Raw genomic sequence first — 19,203 nt, 5'->3', positions numbered from 1 at the left:
CAGGGATGTCCTCTTTCACCACTTCTATTCAACATTGTCCTTGAAACTCTAGCCAGAGCAATTAGGCAGACTAAAGAAATTAAAGAGATATGAATAGGAAAAGAGAAACTTAAGCTGTCACTATTTGCGGATGACATGATTCTATATTTAGAGGATCCAAAAACCTCCTCCAGAAAACTTCTAGACCTCATCAATGAATTCAGCAAAATAGCAGGCTGTAAAATCAACACACATAAATCTATAGCATTTTTATACTCAAGCGATGAAACAGCTGAAAGGGAAATGAGGAAAACAACTCCATTTGCAATAGCCTCAAAAAAAAATAAAATACTTGGGCATCAATCTAAACAAAGAGGTAAAAGATCTCTACAATGAAAACTACAAAACACTGAAGAAAGAAATTAAGGAAGACCTTAGAAGATGGAAAGATCTCCCATGTTCTTGGAAAGGCAGAATTAATATTGTCAAAATGGCCATACTACCAAAAGTACTATACAGATTCAATGCAATTCCAATTAAAATCCCAATGACGTACCTCACAGAAATAGAGCAAGCAATCATGAAATTCATCTGGAAGAATAAGAAACCCAGAATAGCTAAAGCAATCCTTAGCAGGAAGAACGAAACAGGGGTATCGCAGTACCAGAACTTCAACTATACTACAAAGCAATAGTAACAAAAACAGCATGGTATTGGCACCAAAATAGACAGGTAGATCAATGGTGCAGAATAGAGGACACAGACACAAATCCAAATAAATACAATTTTCTAATACTAGACAAAGGTGCCAAAAATATGCAATGGAGAAAAGATAGCCTCTTCAACAAATAGTGCTGGGAAAACTGGAAATCCATATGCAACAGAATGAAACTAAACCCCTATCTCTCATCCCGCACAAAACTCAACTCACAATGGATCAAGGACCTTGAAATCAGACCAGAAACCCTGCATCTTATAGAAGAAAAAGTAGGTCCAAATCTTCAACTTGTTGGCTTAGGATCAGACTTCCTTAACAGGACTCCCATAGCACAAGAAATAAAAGAAAGAATCAACAACTGGGATAGATTCAAACTAAATAGTTTTCTCTCAGCAAAGGACACTATCAGTAACGTGAAGAGAGAGCCTACAGAGTGGGAGAATATCTTTGCCACTCATACTTCAGATAGAGCACTAATTTCCAGAATCTATAAAGAACTCAAAAAACTCTACACCAAGAATACAAATAATCCAATCAACAAATGGGCTAAGGAAATGAACAGACACTTCACAGAAGAAGATGTACAAGCAATCAACAGATATATGAAAAAATGTGCACCATCTTTAGTAATAAGAGAAATGCAAATCAAAACTACCCCAAGATTCCATCTCACCCCAATTAGAATGGCGATTATCAAGAACACAAGCAACAATAGGTATTGACGAGGATGTGGAGAAAAAGGTACACTCATACATTGCTGGTGGGACTGCAAATTAGTGCAGCCACTCTGGAAAGCAGTGTGGAGATTCCTTAGAAAACTTGGAATGGACCCTCCATTTGACCCAGCTATCCCACTCCTCGGCCTATACCCAAAGGACTTAAAATCAGCACAGTACAGAGATACAGCCACATCAATGTTCATAGCAGCTCAATTCACAATAGCCAGACTATGGAACCAACCTAGATACCCTTCAGTTGATGAATGGATAAAGAAACTGTGGTGTATATATACACAATGGAATATTACTCAGCTATAAAGAACAATAAAATTATGGCATTTGCAGGTAAATGGATGAAATTGGAGAATATCATGTTAAGTGAGATAAGCCAATCTCAAAAATCCAAAAGAGGAATGATCTCACTGATAAGCAGATGATGACACTTAATGGGGGGGTGGAAGGGGAACAAGAATGGAGGAAGGAGGGACTGCATAGAGGGAAAAGAGAGGTGGGATGGGTGGGGGGGAAGGGAAAAAAATAACGGAATGAATCAAACATCATTACTCTATGTAAATATATGAATATGCAAATGTTATGCTGTTACTCCATGTACAAACTGAAACAACATGTATCCCATTTGTTTACAATAAAAATAAATTTAAAAAAATAATGGAGGGTCAGGACCCCAACTCAACATCATGGGGCTAGTAAAAGGTGACATCAGCCTTTAGGTGGTTTGCTGTTCTCAGGCAGCCTCTCCTGCTGCTGAAGTACAGCTTCCCACCCAGCAGGAAGGCCTCTCCTTGACCATGACCCTAACTTTTTCCTCCTTCATTGAAAGATACAGCCCATTACCTCTAAACCACCACCCTCTCACAGGGGCTTTACTTCAGTGCCCACAGATGCCACCCTCTCTCACCCTCAGCACCAACCAATCAAGCCACAAGTTCACTTGGTTGACTTTTCTCAAAGATTGATTCTGTCAGCCTTTGATAGTATTTGCGGTTCTTCTTGAGGCAGGTGAAGTATGTGGTAGGAAGGGCGTCTGATGGACTTCCATTCATCTTTCCAGAAGGCAATTACGCTTCCTGTTTTTGGTTTTCTGTCTCAGAGCCTCTTTTGCTAGAGGTTCTGTAGCCTTCTGGAATATATGTGAGCACTCTTCTCTTTGCTTACAGCTTTAGGGCTTCCTTATTCTTTCAAATTGGCCACTTTCTCCCCTTTCCTCCCTTCCTTACCCAGATAAATGCTGCTCATCATGCAATGTGAATTAAATAGACACACCTGGAATTTATTTTGTATGACAGTGGTCTTAGCCTGGGATCCATGAATCCCTAGCCCAGTACTTTTATTTTATTTTATCTATCTATCTATCTATCTATCTATCTATCTATCTATTTATTTATTGCAGTGCTGGGGATTGAACCCCGGGCCCAGGCAAGCACTCTACCAACTGAGCTATCTCCCCAGCCCAGTACTTTTAAATCTTGGCTATACTTCTGAATCTCTGGGAAGTTCAAAACACTCATGGGGGCTGGAGACATTGAGCAGCAGTAGATCACTTGCCTAGCTTGCAGGAAGTCCAACTCCACAAACACAAACAAAACCGATGTACAGAATTCATTTACATGAATTGAAAAAAGTCCTGGGGGGTAGGAAGCAGGCATTAATAATGTATAAAGCTCCCCAGGTTATTCCATTGTGCAGTCAAGGCTGAGGACCACTGGAAAGTACAGGTGCCAGGCCTGGTGGCACATGCCTTAATTCCAGTGGCTGGGGAAGCTGAGGCTGGAAGATTGCAAGTTCAAAGCCAGCCTCAGCCTCAGCAACTTGGTGAGACCCTGTTTCTAACTAAAATATTTTATTTAGTTTGGGGGATGTGGCTCAGTGGTTAAGCACCCCTGAATTCAATCCCCAGTACAAAGAAAAAAAAAAAAAAAAAAAAAAAACGGAAAAGTGAGTGCAGGTAAAATTATTCGTGGGTGGCTTTCTGGAAAAGCTAAACTAGAGCTTTTATTAATTAATTAATTTTCTGTGGTACTGGTGATTTAACTTAGGAGCATGCTACCACATCCCCAGCCCTTTTCATTTTTTATTTTGAGGCAGTGCCAAGAGCAAGCTATGCCATTAACATAGGCCAATCTTTTGTGTCTTTCCACAATGTCAGAATTGTTTTATTTATTTTTTGTGGTGAAGGGATCAAATCCAGGGCCTTATGAAAGCTAGGCAACAACTTTACCACAGAGCTATGTCCCCATTTAACAGTGGTCTACTTTATATGTTTTGAATAAGCCCTTGCTAATCTGTTTTTGCAACTTATTTTAAAATGGACATGTTCCTTTCTCTTCCCCTCTCCCCCTCCCTAATCTCAGGGGAAACGGGATTACCTTTCATCCTAGACAGAGTTATATGTAGTTGAGCACAAACCCACCACAGGAATGAAGTAGTTTAGACTTTGGGAATGGCACCAGAAGATCTCCGAAATGACTATCTCTCAAATTAACAAATGAATTACAACTCCCATCAGAACACGTTTTAGTCTTTCAATAACCTCTTTAAAAACCCCATTCCCCCTGATGGAGACAATCACAGCTTCTGGGACAGGAGTTCCCTACACCTCTCCTTTGCTAGCAAAGTAATAAAACTTTTTTCCTTTTTCTTAAACTGTGTCCTTATTATTGGATTGGCACTTGAGACAAGGACCAAACTTTCAGTAACACCCAGGCCCAGAATTTATAGAATATACATTTCACAAGTTATTTTCGGCAGTGGTAATCATCTGATAGTCATAAGCTAGTTTACAGTAAAACACACACACACACACACACACACACACACACACACACAAATTTGTAGCTTATGGTTGTGCCAGGCAAATGGTGGTTGTTTACTTGTACAAACAATATGTAGTTATTCTATCTTGGCACTTGTGCTCAAAATGGAGTAGCTTGTGTCAAAAACACTGCTTTATAAAATGGAGTCACTCAGGGTAGGAACAGCCTGAAAACTACTTACTGTTCTATATATACATGGAGTAACTCAGAGCAGGGCATAGCCAGCTATCCACAGGTAGAATCTCACTAAGTTGCTGAGACTTTCCTCAAACCTGAGATCCTCCTGCTTCAGCTGCCAAGCTTCCTGGGATTACAAGCATGCGCTTCCACACTCAGTGGGAAGAAGTTACTTTCTGATCAGATAACAAAGGTTGAAAAGCCAAAGTTTTTAGCAAATTGTCAAAGGCATCTTCGATATCATCCTCCATCCTCTCCCTCTCAAAAAGGTAATAAACAAGAATTTGCCAATTGTTAAGGAAAACACCAAATGAATGTGTTAACTATCTAAATAGTCATTAATGTGCACAGCAGGGAAATGTCTATTTTGGGAGGCCTTTGGGTGAGATGGGAGAGTCACTGCCTCCTTCCCAATTAGCCAGGAAAATGGTGAGATCTCAGAAGCTGCGACTGGAGAGTCTGATTGCATCTCTTAACCCTTGAGGCTTCTCTCTGCACACAAACTAAAGCCTAACTCCCAACTCAAATATCCTGGTTCCCTGACTACCTGGCCCCAGGTCTTTCTAGCTTACCTACTTCACTTATTCCCACTCTCTATAACAGAAAGATGCTGTCTATTTTCTTGGTATCTCTGTACCTTTATTTCTGTCCTGTCTGTTCTTCCCACTCTTTATGGTTCAGAAGATAAGAGGACCTGAGGTAGAGTTCCCTGCTGTAGACGGTGGCCAGTTCTTCTTTGTCAAAAATGTGAGTGGGACAGCATCTTTGTCTCAGGAGGTCCTGCTTGTGGGGAGCAAGAAGTGACATACAGAAAATCAGAAGCCCTTAGATCCCAGGGTGGGGAGCAGACTGGTGACCCCAGGAGCACAGGGAAGCCAAGCAGGCGCTCTGAGAGGATCAGTGGAGGGTGGCGGTGGGGATGGGTCGTACAGGGTCAGAAAAGACTCCCCAAAGGTACTGACACCCAGAAGGCCCCAGTGAAGTGAGATGGGGCAGAATTGGGGAGGGGGGCATAGATGATGGGGAGCTCTAAATGTCAACCTGAGGATACCTACTACGCACAGACTGAACGGTGAGTGGCCCTAGCTTTCAGCCTCACTCCTTCAGGAAGTCTTTGCTGTAATACCAAATGATCTGCCTGGAGGCTTGTAAAGGTACAAGCTCTGTGCAGGAAGCCCTGGGCTTCTCCTGTACAGTCACCCTTCCTTCACTACCCATGTTCCCAGGCCCCTGGGATAGGTTAGGGAGCCAAGATTAACAACACCGTGGCAAGAGCCTGGGTGTACTCCCCAACCACCAGTGGGCTGGACGATGGGCAGTCAGGGTCCTTCCAGCACAGTAGAGGGGAAAAGGCACAGGCTGTGGATCCCTGGGCTTGAATCTCATCACTAAGTGCTGGGAACAGCGTGGGCCAACACAGTGCAGATGCCTGGACCCAGAGTGCATCTTCCTTCCTCCATCTACTTCTGGGGGCTGGGAATCCAGGTCGAACAGTTGTAAATTTTCCTCCCTTAGGCACCCCACCTCCCAAAGTCAGTGCTCCTCCTCTAAGGACTGTATCTTTTACCTCTGGGCTGCCACAGTGCTCTAATGATTCTGCACTTTTATAATGTATAGAGGGCTCATTATGTAAATTCAGAAGAAAAAAATCGTGAATTACATTTGAATTAATTAACATTTTAATTAACACTTAGCAGCTGCCAAAGGTGTGTTAGGTGTAAATAGCAGGTGGATGCTGCATGAACTAATGAAACTAGAAAGCCATTGTCTCCTTTCTACTTCATTCAGGAATTCAAGCTGGGTGCACGCCTGTAATTCCAGTGACTCGGGAGGCTGAGGCAGGAGGATCTTAAGTTTGAGGCCAGCCTTTGCAATTTAGCAAGGCCTTAAGCAACTTGGCAAGACCCTCTCTCTAAATAAAATAGAAAAAGGACTAGGAGTGTGGCTCAGTGGTTAAGCACCCCTGGGTTCAATCCCCAATACCAAAAAAAAAAAAAAAAAAAAAAAAAAAAAAAAAAAAACAGAAAAACAAAAACAGTTCACATGATATCACTTTTAAAAAGTATTTCCTGAACCCTGAAACTGTTAACAGTATAAAATGTTTATCATTGTCTGTCATTTAAATGTAAATATTAAAAACAATATTTGTATGATGCCTCTCATCTCAGATTTATCCATTTATTCTTTTGACAAATATTTGTAGATGTGGCAGACATTGGTTCTAGACAATGGAGATGCAGCAGTGAGGAAAAAATACAAAACTCTAATCTTAAGATGATTTGATGGACACAGACAAAAGGGAAATCAACAAGTGTACAAATAAAATTAAAGTAAGTGCCATTGAAGAAAAATATAAAGCAGAGTAAGTAGAATAGGGAGTTGGGGTAGAGTTCAAGAACTGCTGTTTCACCTAGGGTAGGTAGGGAAGTCCTCACTGATGAATTGACATATGAGTGACAGGACTTACTGATGGACATGAAAGAGGTGGCAAGTTGGTTTTTGACTTGAACAACTAGAATAGAATAAAATTGTCACATATTGAGGCATAAGAAACCTGGGGTAGAGAGTGCAAAGCAAGTTTGGAAAATTGATTTTGGACATGAAAACTTCATAGGTGATGCTCTAAACTTCATTTGACAAGTTGGGACGATGGTTATAGAGAATATCTCTTTCTGTGAGTCTGTCCTCAAGCTTTTACCTCTACCTCTCCATGGAAACCACCCTTGTGAGGACCTCACTGACATGTACCCTGCCAAATACCATCTCAGGCCTCATGTTTTACTTGACATTCATCAGTATCATTTTACACAGTTGCCCACTCTATTCTCTTTGAAACATGCTCTTCACTTGGTGTCTAGATATTCTTTCGATGCTCAGGCAGTGTGGGAAGAAAGTTGCCCAGAGTATGAAGTATGGCAGGGGCTCCAGGACCCTGTGGATGGGGCTTGAAACCTTGAACTAGAATCCAGAGTAATGGGGCTAGAAGAGAATGTGGCCATTAGGTATTGTAGAGCTCCTGGCAATCATGGAGTCCAGGGTTCTGGAAACATCCCATCGGAGGTGTAGCTTCATTTTATTTTATTTTTATTTTTGGTACCGGGATTTGAACCCAGGGGTGTTCAACCATTGAGCCACATCCCCAGTCTTTTTTTATATTTTATTTAAAGACAGGGTCTTGCTGAGTTGCTTAGGGACTTGCTAAGTTGCTGAGGCTGTCTTTGAACTGCTGATTGTTCTGCCTCAGTCTCCTGAACTGCTGAGATTTCAGGTGTGCACTACCACGTCTGGCTGCAGCTTCATTTTATACTGTAAACTTCTGAGTTAGATTTAATTTTAATGAAGATTCCATGGTTTTAAATAAAGATTAAAATCAACTAATCTAGCTGGGCACAGTGGCACACACCTGTAATCCCAGCAATTCAGGAAGCAGGAGGATTGCAAGTTCAAGGCCAGCCTCAGCAACTTGGCAAAACCCTAAGTAACTTAGCAAGACCTTGTCTCAAAATAAAAAAAGGGGTTGGGGATGTGGCTCAGTGCTAAAGCACCCCCAGGTTCAACCCCCAGTATACCCCCATGCCCTTCCCCACCGATCCACTAATCAGTATTTAGTCTGTGTATTAGAATGTAGCTTTGATGAAGGGGAAAACAAAAGGAGAAAAAGAAGAGAAGGAAACAGCACATCTTGGAGGAATAGCTGATTCCATGTTTGGGTTGGGGGAAGAAAGGGAATGTGTCAAAAGGACATTGAACCAGCTAAAAGAGCCTCCTCCTTATGGCCAAATTTTGGGAAATCTGAGCATCAGAAAGAATAATGAGGGGCTAGGGCTGTAGCTCAGTGGTTGAGCAAGTGCCTCACAGGTGCAAGGCACTGGGTTCGGTCCTCAGCATCACATAAAATAAATAAATATTAAAAAAAGAAAAATGACTTTGGATGATTATAAAACAATGAGTAAAAATCCAGTAAAGTAATACTTAAAAAAAAGGTTAAAGGGGAAAAATTTTTTTGTCATCATTGAAAACAACTATTCTGGAGCTGGGGTTGTGGCTCAGTGTTAGAGTGCTTGCCTTGCATGCATGAAGCACTGGGTTTGATTCTCAGTACCACACATAAATAAATGAATAAAATAAAGGTCCATCAACAACTAAAAAAATTAAATAAAAAAAAGAAAACTATTCTTACTCTAATTATGATAAAGAGAAAAAAGAAATTTACTCTCTTTAGGAGGAACTACCATTCAGCCTCAGGTGGTGGTGGAACGCTTTTCTTTATAGAAGCAAGTCAACTAATAAAGAAGAAGGAATGACAGAAATTAGAAAGTCACCAGGCTGGGGTTGTGGTTCAGTGGTAGAGTGCTTGCCTAGCATGCATGAGGCACTGGGTTCCATCCCCAGCACCACATAAACAAAGTAAGTAAACAAAGACATTGTGTCCATCTACAACTTAAAAAAAATATATATGTATATATATATATATATATATATATGAAATTAGAAAGTCACCATTGTGCACCCCAAATGTAATTATTGAACCAAGAAAGGATCATAAATGAATGTTAAAACCATGAGGTTATAATTTGTTGTGGAAGAGAATATTTTCATATACCAAAGTTTTACTCCAGAGAAAACTGCAGAGAGAGAGAGAGAGAGAGAGAGAGAGAAAGTACCTTTACAATGAAGGTACCTAAGGATCATCCAACAAAGCAGTAGTAGCAATGGGACAACCAATGGTTCTGGGGCTCCTGACGTGTGGCAATCTCCAGCCCAGAACTATATTGGAGAGCTTCTTCTATGAAGTCCTCTTGCTCTGAGCTGAATTTTCTTTTAAATAATTTTATTGCTTTCAGTCAAGATAACCCATGGAATACAATCTTATTTTACAGGTCTGTAAAACTTAATTTATAAATTAAAGACACAGATTAGAATAAAGCCCCAAGTCCTGATTATTAGTTGGGAAATGAAGTTACAGATGAGGTCCCTGGTGTTGGAAGAGCCCAGGTTGCTTGCAGAGACACACGAAGAATTAATGATGACACAGTGGTAGGTCTCAATGACTAGCAGGAAAGGCACCTGTGTTTGGAGTCAGGACTAAGATCTGGGTTTAAAGTCTGGCTGTCCCACTTACTAGTGTTGTATTGGGCAAGTTATGGGATGCGCCAACCACGGTCATTCAGGCCCCTGCCACGCACTGTGCTAGGTGTGTGGATACAGCAGTCAGGGAGATGCGCAGTCCAGCTCTCCTGGAGACCCAACAGGTAATTCAGGACTAGAGGCACTCAGATGTGGTTCCTGACTCCGAAGGGACTGAGACTAGGCCTCAACAAGATGGAGATAGGTTAGGGGAAGGCTTTCTAGAAGGGGAAAACATTTTAAAGAAATATGTGGGGGCTGATGGTCTGGAGAGGCTGAGGTACCACACTTACTGTGGTTCCGATGATTTAATGAAACAAGTAAGGAAAGCACCTAATTCTGACTGAGGAGTAGGAGTCAGCGCCTGGGGCGCGAACTCTGAGTGCTAACGAGGCCCGTTTCCAGACAGACGGGGTTCTGACTTCTACTACAAAACGCAAAGAACAAAGAGCCCAGGCGGGGGCGTGGCTCCAGGCAACTCCCGGATGTCCTCTTCCGGAACCGGCCCATGCCCCGGAAGCAGTTGTTCCTCAGGCGCTTTGCGGGTCACGGAGACCCCGCGGTGCGGTCGCCATGTTCCTGTCGGCGGTCTCCTGTAAGTGGGGCTTGGAGGCGGCGCCGGGGTCTGCGGCGAGGAGTGGGCGGCTGTGACAGGGACCCGGGAGGATGCGGGGCGCGACGATGAACCGGTCGGGAAGTTTCTGGCCCGCGGCGGCTTCACTGCGTGGCCGAGTGGACTCCTGGGGGCTGCGGGACTGGTCTGGATTTACTTAGGACTCGCGGGACTTTGGGGTCTGATCAGGAGGCATGGGGCGCTTTCCCTCTGCGCTCGGTAGTAATGTGTCAGAAGAATCACAGGACGTCCCAACTGAAGGACTTCAGAATTCCTAGCCCACCTATTTCGATCCCTAAAGGTGAGGAAATCGATCCCGAGAGGGACAGTAGATTGCCCGAGAGAACACCGCTGGGCGGTGGAAGAAGGCTCCCGAGTCAGTGCTCTCCCTGCACCTGGCTGGCTTATTGGTTAGATTTGGTTTACCGTCTCCACCTACAGTGACGGTTGTTGCAGTTTGCACAGGTTGACTTGCTAAACAAGAGGTTTGTTCCATGCAAATAATTTACACCTTAAAAGAGGGGAAAAAATGAAGTAGATGCGACCTTATAAAGATTTAAAAGGTAGATAGTCCACCTGAAGTGATGGTACAAAGCATTACATTCAGAATAGCGTTGATCTGATTGGATCTTTTACTCTTTCTATAAAATGCTATCGGGTTCTCAATATCAAGGTTGTCAACTTACGACATACTTCATGAGTTGAATATTTTTGGTTACTGACGTTTGTATAAACTTTGCATAAGAATGATAATAAATGTGTATTATTTTCTCTTCCAACCTTTTCTCTACACATACACAAAAAGTTGCCAAGAGCAAGTCAAAGTAAGTAAACGTTTTTAAAATTTGAACTTTGCTTGTTTATGTTAGGTTTGTTAGTTCAACTGCTACTAATATGTCCGTATATTACACTAAATATTTAACCTTGATTTTCTAAAAGTTAGTTTGAGGGTTACTTGTTTGATTTTGTTCTTATGAGCTCTTAAAAAATACAGATGTTTATTTGTGATGGTGGTACCTCTGGACAAACTCATAAGTTGAAAATATTATAGCCCCAAGTGGATTTAAGACATCTCACCTATAGAACAGTTGTGCTGCCTGTGTGCTGTGTCTTGCTCCTTATTACTACCTTAGGAAAAGATCAAGATTTGAAGTTTGGCTTCTACTGATTGCTTTTCTTTAATATGATGGTATAATTGAAAACTAGTAAGTTGAGAACTGTCTTTATTTCCCTCCTGTACAACTAAGCAACTTCTGTGAGCATTCAAATACTTTGTTTAAAGGAGTTGTCATGTCTTTTTCAGGTCCAGGATTTATGTGCTCACTTCCTTGTTCCTAAACAAACCATTGGTGTGCTGTTTGGGTTATAACCATATTTCTGTTTCCTCAAAACTGAGGACCTGGGCCATTTGTCAGGAGTCCATTACAGAAATCTAGCAGAATTAAATAGTGATTTGATTAAATCATAGGGCCTGTTTTATGAATTTTGTAATCTTTAGCATTCATGATATAAGCACTTCAAAAATAGCAAATAGTAAAGATTCCATGCTGTACCACAGAGACTAGAAATAACAAAGTGGTATTTCAAAATAAATTCTGTAGACAGTAACTGAAGATTCTCTTTTAAAAATAGAAAAATTCTAAAACAGCCTTTTAAAAAAGTAAGAGGCAAGGGCTGGGGAGATAGCTCAGCTGGTAGAGTGCTTGCCTTGCAAGCACAAGGCCCTGAGTTCGATCCCTAGTACCGCAAAAAAAAAAAAAAAAAAAAAGTAAGAGGCTAGCCAGGTATATGCCTGTAATCTCAGCAACTCAGGAGATTGAGGTAGGAGGATGGCAAATTAAAGCCAGCTGTAGCAATTTGGCAAGGCCTTAAGCTACTTAGTGAGAACCTGTCTCAAAACAAATGAATAAATAAAAATAGCTGGGGATGTGGCTCAGTGGTTAAGTGCCCCTGGGTTCAATCTCTGATTTAAAAATAAAAAAAAGCAAAAACCCTTAAAATTAGTTTAGATTTTTTTTTGGGGGGGGGGATTAAAGTTAATGAAAAGCATGTATCTAAGTGTTTTTTCTTCCCAGTACTTTGTAATGATTCACAAAGTTTTTCCTATAATTCACTTATGTCAGAATTTCCCACCCCCAGGTTCTGTAAGAATCCCATGCCTTTGGTTTCTGTTCAGGTATTCCCTACCTCTTATGTTCTTTGTATCTTTTTGTGATATGTATTGCCTTTATACCCTGTGCACCACCTCACTTTTCATATCATACCTCTGTCTCCACAGACACAGCTTTATATTTCCCATACTGCTTTTCTCAGAGTAAGCACTTAATCAGTTGAGATTTGTTGAATGAATGGCTATTGTCTGTCTTAATTAATCACCAAATGTATGCCTCATTGGAAGCACTGTGCTGAACATTGAAAGCAATGCACTGATGTGGAATGTGGTCTAAAGTGCTTCAAATTTATTTTGAAATGAGAAATGACATGGTCTACATAGGGAGACAAGACACATGAAAGAGTTAAATAGTACAGGTATTAAAGGTCTTTATGACTGGGTGCAGTGGTGCATGCTTATAATCCCAGCAGCTCAGGATGTTGAGGCAGGGGGATCTAGAGTTCAAAACCAGCCTCAGCAAAATGGAGGTGCTAAGCAAGGTCTTTATGCGTGGACCTTATTCTTTGGATTACTGTACGTAAAGTATGAAGGGGCAAAGGGTTTGCTAGGTTAGTGTTACAAAATTTTCTGTTTCTTAATTTTGTCCCTTCCTGATTGGACTGTTATCACCCATACTCATACTCTTCTGAGGCAGCCATTTTTACAATTGCCTTACTTGGTAGCTGTGATTATTAGTTCTTTTCTGTTTTCCCCTTATCTGTTCCTTAGATGTGTCTGAGCCTAGTCCCCAATGTGGCTTGATTGTATTTTAATAGGTCATTGCCAAGTCACTCTGTGTGTTAGACCAAATCTTGGGATTCACACCACTGAAACTGTGCCCTATGGAAAACTAAACCTTGTTAGGGCCAACTAACGTCCACAACTAATACAACTCCTCAAGCTTCTCAAAAATGTACCATCTGCTCATGACTGAGTTTAATCTCTTTCCTCAGCTTGTAACAACTTACTTTTTTCTTAGAACCCTTCTAGTGAGAATGGTGAGCCAGGCTGGGACAGGTGTCTCCTTCAACGCCAAGAGAAGCCGACTCCGGGAGAAACTGACTCTTTTGCATTACGATCCAGTTGGTAAGATTCAGAGAATTACTGCACAGTAGGTTCAAATGCTTTTAAGACCTGTTTCCTTGGGATACACCAGGACACAAAGCCAGATTAAGTCCCTGGGCTCTTTGCACTAGTTGCAACTTTATTTTTTTATTTTTAACATTTTGTTTTAGTTGTAGGTGGACACAATACCTTTATTTTATATTCATGTTGTGCTGAGGATCGAACCCAGGGCCTCACGCATACTAGGCGAGTGCTTTACCACTGAGCCACAACCCCAGCCCTAGATTCAACTTTAAATAGAATATGTCAGGGAAAATCTCCAGGAGGGGAGAATTAACGAAAAACATGAAGGTAAGAAACCAGCCACTTAAGAATAGGCAGTAGCCTGCTAGAAACAGGGTATCTTGAGAAGGGGCAAGTTATAGGGTCTGTCAGTCGCAAATTCTAGGGTCCAGATGTGAGTTAAGGGAGTATAGTGTCTATATTTTGGTGTATAAGGGTAGGAAATGCTATTTTCCATTTTGTGCCATCCCTTAAAAGGCTGTAATGCAATTTTGAATGGTCTGTATATGCCTAAAAGAGACATGTGTTCCCAAAGCCAGATTATCTGCTCACAAACCTAGTGGACTCAGGACCTGATTGCCGTTGGTGGAAGCCCATCTGTTTCTGGATTTGATGTACAGATTTATGCTCAAACCAAAACCAAAACCTGGCAATCTTTTGGTACTGGGTATTGAACCCAGGGGCACCCAACCACTGAGCCACTTCCCCAGCCCTTTTTAAAATTAAAAAAAATTTAATTTTATTTAGAGACAGGGTCTTGCTAAATTGCTTAGGGCCTTGCTAAGTTACTGAGGCTAGCTTTGAACTTGGAATTCTCCTGCCTCAGCCTTCTGAGCCACTGGGATTACAGGCCTGTGCCACCATGCCTGGCCAAATTTTTTGTTAGAACTCTTACTATTCATTTAATTTTTGTGCCCTTCATATTTGTTGCTATTTTTTTTTTTTTTTTTGTTTGTTTTGTTTTGTTTTGTTTGGTATCAGAGATTGAACTGAAGGCACTTAGCCATTGAGCCATATCGGCAGTGCTAAGTTACTTAGGACCTTGCTAAGTTTCTGAGGTTGGCCTTGAATTTTTGATCCTGCCTCAGCTTCCCAAATTTCTGGAATTATAAGCATGTGCTACCACATTTGGCTATAATTGCTTCTTTTTTTTTTTATTGTTTTTAGTTGTAGATGAACATAATACCTTTATTTTATTATTTGTATGTGGTGCTGAGGATTGAACACAGTGCCTCCCATGTGCTAGGCAAGTGCTTTATAATCCTGGCCCCTGTAATTGCTTTTTAATAAGACAAAGGCTGTATTAATGTCAGGAAGTATTTTTAAAAAGCTTTGAGTTGTCAGTTTAAAATTGTTTGAGTTCCATTTGTTAGTAGAAACACAATTTCCTGTTTTTCTTATGGTGCTTATATTGCTGTTCATTCATTATCCTAATAAAAAGGGAATTCTAGTTTTATACCTGAGGATTAGGAGTCTGAATTTCAGGATGATTCCTTATATGATAGAAAAATTAGTAGAAGAATAGTTTGATATTAGATTAGTGTTGTGTTTTCCTCTATGATTTCTTTGTATTAGCTGGTGAAAACTCAAAAGTGGTGAATTACTTTATTCTAAAGTAATTTTATTCTACTATGTTAAATCCTTTAGAGTTTATTTATAGGAACTTGCACATTACTAATAAGTGTTGATTGAATAACCTGTTGTGATATTTAGGCATGAAAATGTATTGGAATTTTCATCCTTAGTGTGGAGGAGGTATTGGGAACTTATTTGTCAAATTGGTTTTAAGTTTGGAGATTGGGAAATAATTTAGCCATAAGTAGTCCTGATCATAAGTTCAAAAAACGTGAGAAAAGATTCATATATGAATTTCAAACAATTAGGACTTTCTAATAAGGAATGGTTTGAGCCTTGACAGCACAACTTTGTCTTTTCTGAAGAAGAGAATGTTCTGGGACAGGAGACTGCCTGCCTTTCTACCCACTTACTGGATCTTCTGCAGACTTTTGTGATGAAGTTGTTTGCCTTGGAGCCCTGCCCCATTGCTTGGCAATTTTTTGCAGGGGTGGGGGTACCAGGGATTGAACTCAAGGCCACTCAACCACTGAGCCACATCCTTAACCCTGTTTCGTATTTTATTTAGAGACAGGGTCTCACTAAGTTGCTCAGTGCCTCACCATTGCTGAGGCTGGCTTTGAACTCTCTATCCTCCTGCCTCAGCCTCCCGAGCCACTGGGATTATAGGCGTGCACCACTGTGTCCACCTAGCTTGGCAATCTTCTTGGCATATTTTACTGCCGTGAGTTGAGTTAGTGTGAGGATAATGTTTTGTTTTGTGAAGTAAATCAGTAAGGAAACATATTCCCAGTTATTTGAGCATTTTCTAGTAAACTCTTTGGCAAGAACCAGCTATATCTGCCTCTGTCTTTTCACTCTTTTTCCTCATGTAAAACTAGATGCCAATTTCCAGGGAGGAAGGATTAAAGCTGAGGCCTAAGCATATTAAACTTTGTTTATCATAAAGAGAATGAAAACTTGTCAGTTTAAATTCCTTGGATGACTAAACAAGATAATATAGACTTTAATTGAAACAGAATAGATTTACATTAGCTGTAGGGAAAGAACTAGACAGATTCATTCTTCTATGAATTAAGCAACAAATATTTTGACAGAAAATTTATGTGTATGATTATGGATAGCATTGTGTCACTTCAGCTCAGCTAACACGTAGTGAGTGCTCACTGTATGTCTGTGAACAGCTCTGAGGGAGTTGAAGTTCTCTGTCTTATAGGGAAAGAACTAGGATAGAGTATTTTGAGAAATTTGTCCAGGGACTCACAGCTACAGATGGTAGAGCCAAAGTTGGAGACCAGTCCTTCTGATCCCAAGTCCCTGTTGTGTTCTGTGGAGCCAGTTTCATCTCCCTAAACTATTACATTTTTAAAAATCAGAACTTTCCCCTGTGCTGAGCCTAGTATCCAAGGGCCTGAAGCCTCACTTCCTTCCTGCTTTAGTTCATCCAGATGCTGCTCCTTCATGGGCCAAGTTTTACCCTCTCTATTATGCCATCTGTCACTGTTGCTCTCCCCTTTAGTCTTTAGGTTCTTAAAGGGTTTATTGGAAATTCATATGGGTACCTCATGAGTACTAAATCAGGGACTTTGTGTGTGTGTGTGTGTGTGTGTTGGGGATTGAGCCCAGGGGCTCTTAACCACTGAGCCACATCTCCAGACCTTTTTATTTTTTATTTTGAGACAGGGTCTCACTAAGTTGCTCAGGGCTCACTAAATTGCTGAGGCTGACCTCAAACTTGCAGTCCTCCTACCTCAGCCTCTTGAGCCACTGGAATTACAGGTGTGTAACTGTTTTTTTTTTTTTTTTTTTTTTAAAAAAGACAGACTCACTATATTGCCCTGGCCTTAGCTTCCTGAGTATCTGGGATTATAGACATGTGCCACTGCATCTTACACTTTTGTAAACTTTGCATTGTCTAGCACAGTTCCTTGGAATAAAATGTTTATTCTTTTGAATTAAAGGAATTACTACAGTGAATGAAAGAATTCTGAATAAAAGCCTTGTTGTACTAATCTTAGTCATTCCTTGTCATGGTCATTTAAATAATCTAGTGATTGCTTCTCACCTGCCTCCCTTTGTTTTCTTTTTTTGGTGGTACTGGGGATTGAACCCAGGACCTTGCAGGTACTAGGCAAGTACTCTACCACTGAGCTACACTGCCAACCCCTCTTTTAGCTCAGCTTTTGCTTCCTTGTAGAAAAACATGCAGAAAATGTTTCTTAATAGCATTATTTGGGAAAGTGTATTAAGTCTTTACCAATATCATGCAGTGCTTTTTACTCCTCCCTAGGGGAGTAGAGTCTTAGGAGGAGCAGTTCTTACATTTTAGGTGATTTGAAGTATGCAAAAAATATTCCTTATATACAATATCTGTATGTATGTGGTATTTTTTATTCATTTCTTAGGTGAAGTTCTCTTGACTGGTTTATGGTTTTTAAATTCAGCTGCCCATTAGCATTGCCTCAGGAGTTTTTACAAATGTTGTCTTCCAGTCCAATTCTGGCTCTACTGAGCCAGAATTAGGGTAGGGGTGGAGGTGAGAAACAGGAATGTATTTTAAACAAGCTACTTAGCTAATTCTTAATCACACTTTGGGAATCTCATATACAGAGATTCTGCCCATTTTGATTATAGAAGAAGAAAATATAAAACTAAAATCACTTTGTATGGTAGGGACAAGCTAGGAGTTACTTGGTCACATATCTTTGAGTTCCTGAATCTTCCTTGACTGCCTTGTTTTTGTTTTTGACAAAGAAGAATCAGGTGGGGTGAGTGTGGGTGGTGGTAGTGGTTGGAGGTTAATGATGGGTTCTAGGGCATTTTGGGGACTATGGGACCCTTATTTCCTAGTATGTAGCTTTGTGTGTGTGTGTGTGTGTGTGTGTGTGTGTGTGTGTGTGTGTGTGTGTGTGTGACACTGGGTATGAAACCTAGGGCCTTGTACTTGATAGGCAAGTGCTCTACCACTGAGCTACATCCCCAGCCCATGTAGCTACCTGCCTTTCATCCAAGAAGATAGGGCTCCCCCAGCCCAGGGAACCTTCCTCTTATAAAATTTACAGTGTTGAGATTTTGGTTATAATACTTTATTACTTAACTAGGATGTTCATATTTGGATATGTTAAACCAGCTCTGGAAAGTAGAAGTTCAGTGGTATTTTTTTCTTCCATGTCCTGCTCCATTCTTGTTGCTCTGGTTCTGAGTTCAGCTCCTAGCCTGCCCTTGCTTATCTGCCACTGGAGCAGACCTCAGCTGGTGAAGACATTCAGTGTTTCCATGTTTGCCACTTTCTTTTTAATGTGACTATTTCACATTGATTGAAGTATGACCTTGTGGGGTACCAAGGATGCCACTGATTTGCTAGCGGGTGACCTTTTCCTCCAGTCTTCTCTGGCCTCTGGAATTGAGGAACTGAGTTTGCAAATCACCTCCATCCTTATGTCAAAGGAATAGTAAAATATGAGAAAGGAGAGGTCTTAATGGCCTAATAACATATTTTTAGTAAAAATGTTGATACTTTTTAGTTTTCTGCCACAACCTTTTTTCTTCCCTCACAGTGAAAAAAAAAGTCCTCTTCACAGAACAGAAAAAAATACGCTCCCTCTGAACAATGGATCGAAAATGAACTTGATTTATAAATGAGAAGACTGAGGGCGGGGATACTGATTCAGAAATCCCACAGCTTGTAATAAAAGAAGAGGAAATGGCGTGGCATCGCTGCCTCCTGTGATTTCAAGGCCATTGTGAAAGGAAACAATGCAGTGAAAGAAAGTTCTTCATATTAGGACACACATCGTTGCTTCACATTTATTTATCTTTCTGGATATTTTTATAGCCCTTAATAAAAAATATTAAAATAGCCAGTGCTATTGTCTCTTACTGATGTTTTCCCCTCCCATTTGAAAATTTAAAAAGCAACCACATTCCTAAGAAACAACCATTGTTTCATATAATAAAAGAGATTTTTCCATAGTGAGACTTATGCAAGAGCTTCTAGATCGCTTCTTGTACTTTATATAATGAGTGGAGCAGTACTACAGGTGATCTTGAAGAAACCCCCAGTGTAATAATGGAAATGGGTGACAAGGATAAGCAGGAAGGACAACAAAGGAAATTAAGAGAACTGTTTGTGATTTGTGCTTATATAATTAGGAAAAATGTCATTGGTCCATATTCTCAAG

The 19,203-nt window shown here is 40.7% G+C and overlaps 1 protein-coding gene across 1 annotated transcript; it reads left to right on the top strand.

The window, feature by feature from the left end:
- The first annotated feature begins 10,034 nt into the window (after positions 1-10,034).
- MRPL33 (mitochondrial ribosomal protein L33) lies at positions 10,035-18,881 on the top strand. Its single transcript, XM_079110353.1, has 4 exons — positions 10,035-10,149; positions 10,973-10,991; positions 13,299-13,405; positions 18,580-18,881. Exons 1-4 carry the CDS (start codon positions 10,128-10,130, stop codon positions 18,627-18,629), a joined length of 198 nt encoding a protein of 65 aa, XP_078966479.1. The 5' UTR covers positions 10,035-10,127; the 3' UTR covers positions 18,630-18,881.
- Positions 18,882-19,203: the final 322 nt, after the last annotated feature.

The sequence above is a fragment of the Sciurus vulgaris genome, assembly GCF_902686455.1.
Source record: "Sciurus vulgaris genome assembly, chromosome: 14".
In the NCBI taxonomy this organism is placed as follows: Eukaryota; Metazoa; Chordata; class Mammalia; order Rodentia; family Sciuridae; genus Sciurus; species Sciurus vulgaris.
Note: the sequence above shows the minus strand (reverse complement) of the source record. Positions and strands in the feature narration are given on the sequence as shown.